Raw genomic sequence first — 13,826 nt, 5'->3', positions numbered from 1 at the left:
TCATCATTCCAGCCCCCTTTTTTGTGTTGTTTGCTTTGCCCGTGTTCATCTCCAACGTGTATGTGCAACCAACTGCATCACCGTTCGCCAGTCACGCCACCTCCATCACAACAACCACTCATGGATGCACGGCTTCTATCAAAGGGAAAGCCATTGCACACCCACACACACACACACACACACACACACACACACACACACACACACACACACACACACACACACACACACACACACACACACACACACACACACACACACACACACACACACACACACACACACACACACACACACGCACGCACGCACATAACTCTCTCACAACGTCAGATGCGAGAAGTCATGCACGAGGATGGCATCGTCCATGGCCCAAGAAACAAAGAAGCGCCCGTCGGGCGTCATTCGCACACGTTTGTTCCGCGTATTGATTTCCAGACCAAAGTCATGCCCGTATGCGCGAAACACAGGTGCAAGCGTGCTTGCGTGGAGAAACTGCAAGCCACCATAAGCTTCAGCGACAACATACTTCAAGCTCGGATGCAGAAATGCCCACGCAGGCTTGAGGTTGGTTGCTCGCACAAGCTCACCGGCCAGGTTCCACAACAGGAGATGCTGTTCTTGTGCACAAGACGCCAGCAACTGCTGCTTTGGCAACCACACCAGCGACACAGACGATGCATATCCGCTGTGCACCTTGATACTCACGTAAGGGTGCTCTTCTTGCTGCAATCTCCACAACTTGACAATTGTGTTGCCGTCACAGGTGGCAAGAACAGCCGCACCATCGCCACCATCATCGCTGGTCGTTGTGCACAGCAGCACCGCCGTCACGGCCTCTCAGCATCTCGCACGCTGTGAGGACACCTTCAGAGTCAGCCGTCAGCTCCCACAGGCATGCAGTCTTGTCGTCAGACCCCGTGGCTACACACCAACTTGCATGTCGGCAGGGCCACAACATGCATGGAGCTCATGCAGTCCACCACAACAGATGTGTCGTTTGTTGGAGAGAACAACATCCTCGGGGGTACCACAGTATTCTTAATCTCGCGGAATGTGATGACGTCCTTGTACATCTTGCGCCGCACGGCGTCGAGGACGATAAATGGCTGCGCCATGGACCAAACAATGATGCGGCTTTGACGTTCAGGGCACTCGCCCGGTGCTCCTTGAGCGCAACAGTGTGTACAAGCGCCATCGTCGCTGCGTCGTAAAAGCCGAGGTCGTCGCGTCCAACAGCAAATGCAGGTAAAGTCTCCTTCTCGCCCGCCCCACTTGCGCCATCTGCAGCCAGCATTGCCACATGTGGCTCGGAAATCAGTGACTGTTGTTGATGCCCTCGATCAGTCAAGGCCTTGGCATGCACATCGACCTGCTCCAAGCTGTAAACGGCCACAAACGGCTGCTGCAAGTCGGAGCAAGCGAGGAGGTCGCCAGAAGGTGTCGCTGCCATGATTCGGTTAGCAGGCGCTTGAATTCGATGCACAGCCTCCAGCGTGTCAGCCCTGATAACGGTGATGCCGAACATGCCGCGAGCGAGGGCCAGCAGCGCGCCGCCGCCTGCCACAACACGAATAGCCGAGATTTCATGCTCGAATTGTCGCTCCACTGAAAGTGAGCCATCTGCCTTGATGTATGACAGCATTCGGAATCGTCCAGCAGCAACAACATCAAGTCCGCCAGAGACCAGACTCATGGGCAAATGGCGCAATGGCAACTCTCGTTCCTTGACGAGAAATGCGTAGCTTGCCACCTCCACCAACGTCCCTTCAATAGGGTCCATGATGGCCTGCACAGCGGCTGCCATGGTCGGCGCGCCGCCCAACTTCCACCACACAATGCGACCGTCATTGGTTCCCGCCACAAGTGTGTTGTCCCGCAGCTGCCAAGACAAGACAGTGTCGTCCATCTCATGTCGCCACACGCACTGGCGCAGGTCCGGTGTGTACAGCATCAGGTGAACACGGCGTGGGTCAGTGGTGGTCGTGCTGGTCGGCTGTGCGGTCTGAGAAGAAGACGGCTGCGGTTTCGGCCCAACGATGACGAGGACTGTCAAATCATCACCTGGTACATACAATGAGCGGAACTCTTCCTCTGCCTGCGCCACTTCCACGGTCCACACCAGCTCGCGAGTCGAGAGGTTCCACACGTGAATCTGCCCAGACGAACACGCCGTCGCCACATGGCCGTTTGGCAGCTGCACGACGCGGCACACATATTCCAGTTGACCTGGCATGCTGAGTGTCAGAACTGATTTGCCAGTATTGGCATCCCACGCGCGAAGCTTGCTGCCCACGCCGGCGCACACCCACTTGCCATTGCGAGTGAAAGCAATGCCCTTTGGCGGAAACGAAAACCCGGAGCACACGGTTGCGAGCGAGCTCAACTGTTGCGGTTTTTCAAACTGGCGCACGCGTGGTAGGCGGCAACCTGGCGCTGACAACACAGTTTCAGCCGCCTTGAACACCGCTGTCTGGTCTGGATACAGCGAGGCGCGTGCGATGACTGCACCAGGTGTACGCTCGAAGATGTTGGCGTTGCGAGCCACAAACCGCGTCCAGATGTTGAAACTGTGTTTCTTGAGCAGGCTCTCCAGTGCGCCACCTTGACGACGACCACCACCACCACTGCGCTGCAGGTCTTCAAAGTCTGCCACCAGCTGCCGCACCATCCCCGCTGTTGCCTTGGCCTCAATGAACTCGAGGTCGCACAGGGTTGTCGCGCACTCCTCCCACCGCTGCGCATGCATGAGGTGGAACGGCAGCACGGCAACCTTGCGTGCGTTGACCACAGCACCGGAGCGCGGGTCATCGAGCCGACCAGCCAGCACCGTCTTCATGGAGGCCACTTTGCGGTCGCGCAGAGCACTTGCGTCGTCCGTCTTGTCGTGCAGGTGGCGGCCGTGCTCCCACCTGCCGCTGAAGTAGTCTGCAAGCTCGCCGTGCCGCTGCACCGTCAGGGCCGTGGTGGTGGTGGTGGAAGTGGAGGTAGCGGTCGTGGACGAGGACGAGGACGTGGCGACGTCACCAGCACCATCACCGTTACCGTCGCTACCATCACCCGTGTCATTTCCAGCACCACTGCGCGAGTTGAGGCCGAGGTAGCGTCGCTCTGCTGCCTCGCGGTGCTGCCGGTGGTACCGTGCACGGATGATGACACCGCCCTCAGCGCCACGCTCCACCAACGCGCCCTCCAGGTCAGACACGATGCGTGCCCAGATGAGCGGGGGAACGCGGCGGACGGGCGGCACCCACCACTCGTAAATCTCGTCCAGGACGGTGTCGTTGCAGGACAGCAGATCCTCCATCTCGTTGTCGCTCAGCCCGCCGCGCGAGGCAGAGAGGTACCCGAGCGCTGCCCGCACCGTCTCCTTGCCGTGTCGCGTCTCCAGCTCATCAAACACCTTCTCCATCAGGCCCTCCACCGTCTTGGGAAAGAAGTCGGGTGCAATTGCGTCTTTGTGGGTCCAGCGAAGCGCAAAGAACTGCGTGCAGATGCGGAGGTACAGCGGTGTTGGGCAGGACTCGTAGGCGCCCAGCACAACACTGCGCTGTGCAGGGATGAGGGACCGCTTGGCATCGGCCAGCCATGTGCTCAGGATGCCGTCTGCGTCGTCTTTGCTGATCTTGGCCACGTGCTGCTGGTTGGTGTCTGGCAGCGAGGCCTTGAGCACCTCCCAGCATCCGCCCACATCCGGCAAACTGGAGACGACGATGGCGCAGTTTGGCGGCAGTGATGCGAGCGGCAGCCACTCCAGGTTACGGCCCTGGTCCTCGTCCGAGAGCTGGTCAAGCGAGTCCAGCACGAGCACCAGCGGTTTGCGAGCAGTGCCAAGCTTGAGGGCGGCCTGGAACTGTTCTGTCAGCTTTTCAAAGTCGGCTGCTGGCGCTGCTGCTGGCTTCTTTCCTTTGAGTGCGCGGTGGATATGGCGGTACACGTTGGCCATCAGGGTGCGGGCAGTGCCACTCTCCCGCGACGTGCCCAGGAACCGCGACACCACGACGGCAGCTGGGTGGGCTTTTTTGATGGCACCTAGTGTGTGAGCGTATGGCGTGTGTGTGTATGTGTGCGTTTGTGTGTGTGTGTGTGTGTGAGCATGTGATGGGACAGAGGAAAGCAGAGCGCATCCCACAATGAGGACATGCATGAAGGCAAGCACAACAAGAGACATTCGCATGCACGCACACACACAACGCACCTGCGATATGGGCCATGAGTGAAGTCTTGCCACTGCCAGATGGGCCACAGATGGCAAACGGAGCTGCGACCTCCTTGCCACCGGTAATGCGTTGTTGCACGTGTGCAAGGGCAGCATCAACCGTCTGCTGGGTGGCTGCTGTGGACACGAACCCACGTCGCCGCAGGTTGCCGAACATGGCGTGCGCCGCCGCCTCCTCCACCACTGTATCGCTCTCAAACGCGTGCTCGCGCGCAACACGCTCAATGTCCGTCGCCAGCGTGTCGCAGAAGGCGTCGGCAAAGGTGCGCATGTACTCTGCGTGGTCGGTGCGAGCGAGGTCGATGCCTGGTCCCCATGGGATGGTCATGGTCTTGATGCGAGATGGTGACAGGGCAGCCGGCACCGCCTCCGCACGCGATCGCTCCAGCTGCTGCTGCGCCTCCTCGTCCACCTCGCCACCAGCCATGTCGATGAACAGCTTAGCCGTGTCTGGGTCCAATGCAACGTCGATGCCCTCCAGGCGCCGGTCAAAGACGAAGCACGCCTTGTCGCGCGCCTCTTTCGGCTCCACCTTGAACAGGCCGTTCTCAATCTCCTCCGCCGTCACGCTCTGCACGTACAGGGCGCGTCGCTCATCAGACAGCCCAGGCGCTCCCGTTGCCGCCTGGCGCAGACACGTCTGCAGCGTAGGGAAGATGTCGGACCACCACGCATCAGAGTGCTCCTTCTTCACGGGCGTGAGCTCGCGGGTCGGCGGCACGACGTTCTCATTCAGGACGAACCACTCGTCCATGTACTCCATGGCCTTGTTGAGCGCAGCTGGGGTCACAGTGGACGCAGTTTGCTTGGCTTGCTTGGCCATCTCGTCCTTCAGCAGGTTGAACTCCTCCTCAGGGATCTTGGCGGGAAAGGGGCGGAAGCCATACTTGTTGCCAAGGATGAGCACATAGCTGATGCCGCTCGATTCTTGCTGGCACCTCTTGATCTCCCGCATGCAGATCTATGAAACGAGTGAGTGTGGGAGGGGGAGGGATGTGGGGTGGTCAGTGTGCGCGTTGAAGCTCAGATTGAGAGTGGGAAGGGATTATCGGATTGCAAGCTGCAACCACCTCACACACACACACACACACACACACACACACATACACACACACACACACACACACATACACACACACACACACACACACACACACACACACACACACACACGCACACACACACGCACACACACACACACACACACATACACACACACCTCGCTGGTTTCGTGGGCGGCAGAGGCCTCAGAACGAATGCCCCAGCGCATCTCGGAGGACTGGTAAACTTGCACACGCAGGCGTTGTCCGAGGGACTTGAGGTACGGATACACGTCCTCGATCAAGGCGTTGCGCTCCACCTCCGTGTCAGTGAACGTGGAGGAGAGGAACAGGCGGATGGCCGGCTGTCGCGTGCCCAGTGTCTGGATCTCGCTGTCGGGAAGTGCGTCGCCTTCCAAAACACGCTTCAGTGTCTCAGCTGGTCGCTCACAGGGATCCAGCTTGGCACGCGCAGCATCGGCCAGGCGCTGCTGCCACTGGCCACGTTTTGATCGCGACACACCATCCCACAACACGGGGAGCAATGGCTCTTGTTGTTTGGTGTCAGTGTTCTTGGTTGCAGTGTTTGCGCTCGCTGTTGCGTTCCCGCTCGCATTTGCGCGCTCCTCGGCCAGCTCCTCATGCATCGCCAGCTTGCTCTGGTGGCAGCCCATCTTTGCTCGTTTGCTGTGCTGACGGTTGCAGACACAGTGGGGTGTGGCGGTGTGAGGGTGAAGTGAGGCGTGAAGTAAAATGAACGCACGCTGTGTCTGCTGTGTCTGTTTGCAAGAGCGCAAGTGCGTCACCAAGCATGTGCACAGGCAAACAAACAAAATGCGCTGCACGCCGGAGTGTGCAGCGCAGAGCCAAAACGCGCAAAAGCGAGTACATGGGAAACGACGTAAACGCAATGTCACGAAGAAATAATTGAAAGGGGCGTGGTGAGTGTTCAGTTGGTTGGGCAACGCCCCCTCCCACCTGATGGCCTGATGGCAACGACGACTGAGGACTTTAAAGACTAGCCTGTTGTCAGCGAGGGTCTGTGTGTGTGACTGTGATCTTATGATCCTGGCGTTGATGGTGTGTAAAGTCTTCTTCTTGGTGGTGGCAGGAAGACTTTGCCCTCGTTTGAGAAAGCTGCGGTCGAGAATACGCTAGTTGGACGAAATGAGACATGCAACAAGGTCATCATCGCTCATATCATGGTCAATCAACAGATCACTACATAGATCAAACATTCACTCTTGATCTCAGGATCTCTGACGTGCTCACTCACTCGAGTGGGCAGTCGACGCATCGGCAAGCTCAAGCATAAATGCATGGGTATGATGAATGCCACACACCAGCCCAGCAGCTCATCGAGTGCAGGCGACCCAGTGTTCTTGATCTCCTCTCTGTGTGCTGACTTGCACTTTTCCACTCTGGGTACATGGAACAGTGCTGACCTGATGTGCTGAGCGCAAGCTGATGCATAGCCACCATTGTATTGTCACCACAACACGAAGTGTTGAAGGAACTTTGATACGCACGCAATCAAGGAGGTGCCATCAAGGGGTCGTCAGGCATGATTTATGGTGCTGGTGCCAGCAATGAACAACACGAAAGAATGCGCGACAGAAGGTACACAGGCACACACCATGAACGCGTCCTTGCCCTCCCACCAACAACACACAAGCAATTCAGTAACGTGGTGGTCCTTGGGGTCTCTCCAAACCTGCTAACCTGCGCCAGGCACTTGAACAACGCAACATGTGTGTTGTGGGTCACAAATACCGTGAGGAGTGGGGAGAAAAGCAAAAAGTATCCACCTGAAAGCACGCAAAAGGCACAACAGAACACAATATGTACAGCCCATGCAACCCAATACACACACACCACACACACACACACACACACACACACACACACACACACACACAAACACACACACACACACGCACGCACGCACGCACACACACACACACACACACACACACACACACACACACACACACACACACACACACACACACACACACACACACACACACACACACACACACACACACAACATGGAGTGCTGGAAGCTGGTGGCTGCGCGCGTCATGTCGATGCCAGACGGCGACGATGCGTCGGGCACGCTGAGGAAGTTTGACGTGAGGCACAAGGCAGATTGCGCCAAGGCACGCGCTTTTCTCAACCTCATGTTCACCTGCCGCGAGCTGTACCATGACCTGCCCTGGGCCGTACCCAAATGGTACCTTGCGAAAGTGATCGCACAGGCCGTCAGCAACAAGAAGCCCAGGTACATGACTGCGGAGCGCCCAAGCCACTTTGGCGCACAGGGCTCCGTGCCCGCATATTCCAACTTGGGATTTGACGACGACCCTTACCCCACCGTGTTAGATTGGCTCGACACCTTCCAAGCCGCGCTCCTCCCACCGCTGCGGGTGCGAAGAACCCCTGATGACACCACCAGCGAGGACAGTGGCGGCAGTGGCGATAGTGACAGCATCACGGTGTGGATGGAGAACCGCTTCCTTGCCTACTCCCGGCTCGGCGTGACCTGGGCCAGCACCCTCCCCTTTTTGCAAGCGCGGCTGAAAAGCATTCGACCCTCGACCGACGACTTTTGGCAGCAGTTTGCTCAGCACGGACGCACCATATTCAAACACATGCGCGACATCGAAGCATGGGCTGCTGCAGTGAGCGCAGGACGTGCAGGGCAGCGACAGGAGAGGGGTGGGAGGAAGGCGCAGAGGCGCAGGAGGAGGCAGAGGAAGGAAGGCGCAGAGGAAGGAGGAAGAGAAGCAGCAGCAACAACAACAACAACAACAACAACAACAAAGTGGAAGAGGAGACGCAGCAACAACAACAACAACAACAACAACAACAACAACAACAACAACAACAACAACAACAACAACAACAGCCACACCCCGGTCTGTTTTATGCCACGGTTGAGTTCAACAGCCAAGCAGATGTGGACCGCTTCAACGAGCTGCGTTCCACAGCGTTGGGTGGTGCGCGTGCAGAGAAATTGGACGTCACAACCACAGCACCGCTGGCCTCCCTGACTGTGTGCAACGCAAACACGCTTGTCTTGCAGTACATGCGCCATAAGGTGGAAAGCGTCACTTTTCGCGACATTGGGCATATCCGATGGCTCCATATATCGCCCGAGCAAACTACCCTCCAAGGCGAAGTGTCCAACGTCGGCGGCATCAACTTTTATCACGGCATCGAGCGCAATGGCTTTGCACTGTTCGCCGGCTTGCACTGCATGAGGATTTCAGACCAACACGCGGACCTGACACCGCTTGCTGGCATCCGCACGCTGGTACTTGACCGTGCGACTTTGGACGACCAGTCTGTGCTTGCAGATGTGGAGGAGCTTCATATGCACCAAGCGCCACTGGAGATTGACACGCTCAACACCAAGCGCATTACGCTGACGCGCGAGATGCCGGCTCGCGTTCATCTTCCCAACGCCACCCACTTCTGGCTGACGCAGGGAGCCTGGAACATGGATGTGGAGTTTGTGCTTCCACCACACCTCGACACGATCGCGATTGAAAGCAGGGACCCAAAGATTCCACAGTTTGAGCGCGCGCGAGTGCTGGATCTCGACTGCAATGAAGAGGTCGACCTGTCTGGCGTGGCACACCGCATCGACAAGCTGGTAATTCGCAACGCACGCATGCTGCACACCGGTGCCGGCGACCCCTTGGGCGACCTGCTGCATATGCCAGACAACGTGCACGTGTGCTTGGACGACGTCCGCACCCCTCTGACCGGGAACGTGCTGCCGCCATGCGTGAAGGAGCTGTCTGCAAATGGCCGCACAATTCTTCGCAGGTGCGAAACCGGCGCGATTCCGCGTGACGCCCTTCGTTTCGAACGCGCTTCCGGCACGTGCTTGGCCAACGTCCCGCTGCTTTCCCTCATCCACCATCGCCTGCGCGACGTGGATGCCCTGCGTGGGCGGAGGCAGCTTCGCATGTGGGGCGTGACGCTTGATGGCGAGATCAGCGACTGCAACCACGTGTCGCTTATAGCTTGTGAGGGCACTGCTGTCTTGAGTGGAATCACATGGCTGTGGCTGGAGCAGGCCACCGTCATTGCCAGAAAGCCAAAGTTTCGCTTTGAGAAGGTGAGGGTGTTTCCGCTACATGTCCAGCACATACAACGCGTGTCCACGTGTCGACTCCACTACTGCAGCATCGTGGAATTCTCCTGCTTCCGCAACGTCCAGTGCCTCATACTGAGTTGTTGTGCGTTTGATGACCTGAGCGCGCTGACGTCGGTTAGCTGCCTGGTGGTGCGCGACTGCATCAGTCTTGACCGGATGTGGTCGTGGCCGGATGTGGTGCTGGTGAACCGAGCACCAGAAGAAATGATGGCCGTGCTGAGGAAGGGGATGAAAAAGGAGGAGCGTAGGGTGTTTTGGTGAGCGAGGGCGAGAGAGAGAGAGAGATCTTGTGTGTGTGTGTGTGTGTGTGTGTGTGTTTGTGTGTGTGTGTGTGTGTGTTTGTAGTGAGTGTGTGGGTGTTTGTAGTGTGTGTGTGTGTGTGTGTGTGTGTGTGTGTGTTGGTGTGTGTGTGTGTTGAGAACACATGTGCGAAGCAGCAACACGACAGGAAAGATGCGAACGTGTGCAGCACCGGTGACTTGCAAGGGGTGTACTTGTGTGATGTGTGAACGTGTCCATCACCGGTGACTTGCAAGGGGTGTACTTGTGGGATGTGTATGTGTGTTGTGTGCTGCTTTGCTTGTATGTGCTTGTCCTTATATCTCGAAGGAATGTGCTGTGTACTGGACATAATGACTCGTGACACGAAAACGATATCATACCATGGCATGGCTCTCACGCAAAGGGTGGATGACACAAGTCGGGCAGATGCAGAACACACAGAACACAAAGCGGAGCGACCGAGCAGCGACCGAGAAAGAAAGAAAGGGCCATAAATAAAGAAAGCAAGCAGGAGCCAATCCAACACACACGCGCGCGCGCGCTCAATCACACTTGTGAGTGCACCAAGATTAGGCGCCAGGCATGCATCGACCAGACCACCTGAGAACGTGCCCCTGATCGCACAGATCCCTGTACACAACCTTGTTCATAGACACACACGCTCACTGTCGTGCGTGGCCGGTAAGAAGAGCAAGCGCAAGAGCAAGCTAGTCCTCGGCCATCAAGCGCACCCCTTCTTGCTCTCCTTCGCGGTGGTCGCTTCACAGCTTGACAGCACATGTGAGAAGTCATTTGTGCCTTGCGATTTGCGACGTCTTCTGAACAGCAGCGTCGCTGTAAACAATAAGTTAAAGCGTGCACGACAGCAAGACGAGATCTGCGCAACCAGCAAGTACTCACACACACACACACACACAGAGGTGGCACACGCACACACACACACACAGGTGGCACTCTGCGAGAACTTCACTCTCACATCAGCTGCTCCTCAATGCTCCTTGCCCACCAGCTCGGGTGCAATCGTCTTCGCTTCTGACACTTCGCACTCACGTGTGTGCTTGACCTTGAAAGCCACGTCGAACGACCTTGAGAAGCCTGCAGCAGAGTTTCTCCCTTCTACCAGTCCGCAATGCAGCATCGCGCCCTGGCGCCACCAATTCGTTTGGCGCGGTCCTCCAAGATGGCAAGCGCCAGGGCCGGCGAGGCAAAGGAGATCATGTGCTCCTCCATTCCGTACACCACGGCCCCGTCTTCTGCAGCCTGGTACAAGTCACTTGGCCCGAAGCCCTCGGCCTCGAGGTCCACAGCAGGGAGTGCCGTCACGAGCGCCCACGGGTCATCGGCCAGCGCAGCCCATCGTCTTTCCTCAGCGTGCCGCACCAGGCACTCTGCCATGGCATGCAGCAGGCGGCTGTGCTTGGTGAGGTGACGAGCCACAAAGGTGTCGTCGAAGGTCTGGTGCACATCACTGCTGTACACGGGCCGCTCCACGGTAGCACCCGCTTCCTCTGCAGTCTCGATCAGACGCAAAAGCGCAGATGCCTTGTCCTGTAGGCTGCTCTCTGCATTGCGCACCACGCCACAAACCTCACGCGCTGTTGCAACGAGAGCCTCGTCGTCAATGGCGCAGCAGGCCTGGAGGACGGGTGTCAGGGAGTCTTCAACCATGCGCTGCATTGCAGGAATCAGGCTGGTGATGTTGCGCATGAGCCCGGCGGTCTGCATGAAGATGAATCGGAGCAGCGCCTCGTCCTGAACAGAGGTGTCATCGTTGTCATCGCCATCAACACGTATGAACCTTGCCATGGGCAGCATGCCGAGGTGGTCAACAACATCGCGCAGCCCGTGCTTGGTCAGGATGGGCGACAGCACGAGAGTGGTGTAGCGCTGCCAGTTGAGGTTGGGGAGGCCACGCTTGTAGCAGCGGAATTGGGCGGTTTCGGCGCTTTGTCGAAGCACAGGCCGCGGAGGTGAGCAGAGCTGCCGGTGAGCACAAACGTGTAGCGCGCAGCAAACTGCCCGAAGACATGCATGGCGATGATCCACCAGCGATCCTCGTCAAAGGTGTAGACGGCCTGGTACTCGTCGATGAGGCCCACCACTTTGATCTTGTTCGCTTTGAGCCATCTGGCAAAGTGACCTGGGGCGTCGGATGGAGACGTGTCCTCAGGAAGCTCCATGGAGAGTCCCGTGCGCTCCTTGATTGCCTTGTGGAGCAGTTTGTACAGGTCACGGTGCGTTTGTGCAGAGGCGTAGAAGACGACGACAGAGGCCGGCAGCAGCATGTTCAGGAGCTTCTCCAACAGCAGCAGCAGCGTCGTCTTGCCCGTGCCCTTTGGTCCGACGACCAGGCGACCAGCGCCCTTGTTGCTGGCACCTTTGTTGCCACTGACGACGTCAAAAACGTGCGTGACGATGTCGTTGAGGACGGTGCGCTGCGATGGTGTCAGGACCACTTGCTTGTGCCGATCCAAGCACACGCGCTGGAGAAGTTCCTCAACAGATTCACGCAGCTCAGTGCTCGTCTGTGGTAGCGGCATATCAGGGTGCTGGGGTTTGTGCACAGACACGGAGGGGTCGTCGAGCTCCAGCTCCAGCTCCAGCTCTGAGTTTGTGATCTTGGACATGAGCTCACAGCGCACCGCTGTGCGAAACGGGCTTTCGAGCAATTCTGCAAGCCACGACGAAAGCTGCAGCAAGGCAGCAAGCAAGCACAACAACCAACAAGTGGCAAGGGCATGAAACACCCATGAGCACAGAAGGGGATGTAGGGTTCAAGGTACAGGGTGTAGGGTGTACTGTACTAGGGTGTAGGGTGTAATGTGCAGGGTGAAGGGTGTACTGTACTACTAGGGTGCAGCTGTGCAGGGTGCAGTGGATGGTCGCTTACATGTTTTGCCATCATCGTGGTCGATGCACGAGGGTTGACACAACACAAAAGCCAACTTGAGGTCAATTTTGCCTTTGCATTGCTTGCGCTCCTGTTGCTTTTTTCAGTTGCACAAACACACAGTTTCCACTGCCAACTGCGACGACTTTCTGCTTCTGTCCACCGATTCTGTCAGACACAAGCAAACACACTCCAACCCCACCTCACACCCACAGCCACCATGTCTGCGAAGGTCAAGGCCGAGCGTGTTCTGCTGCCGCAGGACTTTGTGCCGAAGCACTATGATGTGACCATCACGCCGAACCTGGTGAAGTTCATCTTCGAGGCGTCCGTCGACATCCACGTCGACGTGCAGAAGTCCGTGAACAGCGTGCAGCTGCACTCGCGCGAGCTGTACATCCAGTCTGCCACCTTCAAGTCCGAGGGCGAGAAGGGCTTCTCCACGGAAGCGACCGGCTTCAACTATGACACCAAGATGCAGACGGTGACCATCCAGTTTGAGAAGGAGGTGCCGCTCGGCAAGGGCCGCATCCACATTGAATACCTTGGCGAGCACAACAACCAGATGGCCGGGTTCTACCGCTCCTCGTACAAGGACATTGACGGCCAGGAGAAGGTCATGGTCACCACCCAGTGCGAGGCCATCGACGCCCGCCGCATCCTCCCATGCTGGGACGAGGTGTGTGTGTGTGTGTGTGTGTGTGTGTGTGTGTGTGTGTGTGTGTGTGTGTGTGTGTGTGTGTGTGCTTTGTGTTGTGGGTGCTTTGTGTTGTGGGTGCTTTGTGTTGTGTGTGCTGGTGTTGTGGGTGTTTTGTGGGTGTGTTCTTTGTGTATGTGTGTGTGTTTGTGTTTGTTTGTGTGTGTGTGTGTGTTTGCGTGTGTGTGTGTGTGTTTGCATACTTGCTGTGCACGATTGTGTTGTTCTTCGCCCTGTTACCTGCAGCTCCGTGCGTGCATGCATTCATCTAGCATGCGCTACACTCTTTATCTTTCATACAGCCAAACAACAAAATTATAAGGAATTAATATTGTTTATATACAAAATCAGGTTATTTATTTTCACTAATATTCATTTTTATTTCATTTTTCCCAATAGCAAAATATAAAATAATATTTTATAAATACAAAAAAAATGAAGCAATTAATGAACTAAAAAAAAGAGATTCAAGAATAAAAACAAAAAAAAAGAAACCTATAATATAGATACACAATCGAAAGTGATATACA

At 56.7% G+C, this 13,826-nt stretch overlaps 4 protein-coding genes across 4 annotated transcripts in view; 2 read left to right on the top strand and 2 right to left on the bottom strand.

The window, feature by feature from the left end:
* Positions 1-318: 318 nt before the first annotated feature.
* PTSG_02950 (uncharacterized protein) lies at positions 319-5,930 on the bottom strand (the record flags this gene model as incomplete). Its single annotated transcript, XM_004996406.1, has 5 exons — positions 319-834; positions 1,029-1,106; positions 1,142-4,029; positions 4,196-5,177; positions 5,436-5,930. The coding sequence occupies 5 exons, from the start codon at positions 5,928-5,930 to the stop codon at positions 319-321; spliced, it is 4,959 nt and encodes a 1,652-aa protein (XP_004996463.1).
* Positions 5,931-7,307: 1,377 nt separating this feature from the next.
* Positions 7,308-9,754, top strand: PTSG_02949 (uncharacterized protein; the record flags this gene model as incomplete). The annotated part of the gene is made up of 2 exons (XM_004996405.1): positions 7,308-7,876; positions 7,927-9,754. 2 exons carry the CDS (start codon positions 7,308-7,310, stop codon positions 9,686-9,688), a joined length of 2,331 nt encoding a protein of 776 aa, XP_004996462.1. The 3' UTR covers positions 9,689-9,754.
* A 1,071-nt stretch (positions 9,755-10,825) lies between these two features.
* PTSG_02948 (uncharacterized protein) lies at positions 10,826-12,620 on the bottom strand (the record flags this gene model as incomplete). The annotated part of the gene is made up of 3 exons (XM_004996404.1): positions 12,600-12,620; positions 11,623-12,399; positions 10,826-11,596 (listed from the first exon to the last, which is right to left on the bottom strand). The coding sequence occupies exons 1-3, from the start codon at positions 12,612-12,614 to the stop codon at positions 10,826-10,828; spliced, it is 1,563 nt and encodes a 520-aa protein (XP_004996461.1). The 5' UTR covers positions 12,615-12,620.
* Positions 12,621-12,680: 60 nt separating this feature from the next.
* Positions 12,681-13,826, top strand: part of PTSG_02947 (puromycin-sensitive aminopeptidase-like protein) — a 5,752-nt gene continuing 4,606 nt past the window's right edge. Inside the window, exon 1 of the mRNA XM_004996403.1 lies at positions 12,681-13,278. Coding sequence (XP_004996460.1) covers positions 12,820-13,278 — 459 coding nt within the window. The 5' untranslated portion in view covers positions 12,681-12,819. The remainder of the gene's footprint in view (positions 13,279-13,826) is intronic.

Source organism: Salpingoeca rosetta, assembly GCF_000188695.1.
Source record: "Salpingoeca rosetta unplaced genomic scaffold supercont1.6, whole genome shotgun sequence".
Taxonomy (NCBI): Eukaryota; class Choanoflagellata; order Craspedida; family Salpingoecidae; genus Salpingoeca; species Salpingoeca rosetta.
This window is presented reverse-complemented; position numbering and strand designations above follow the sequence as displayed.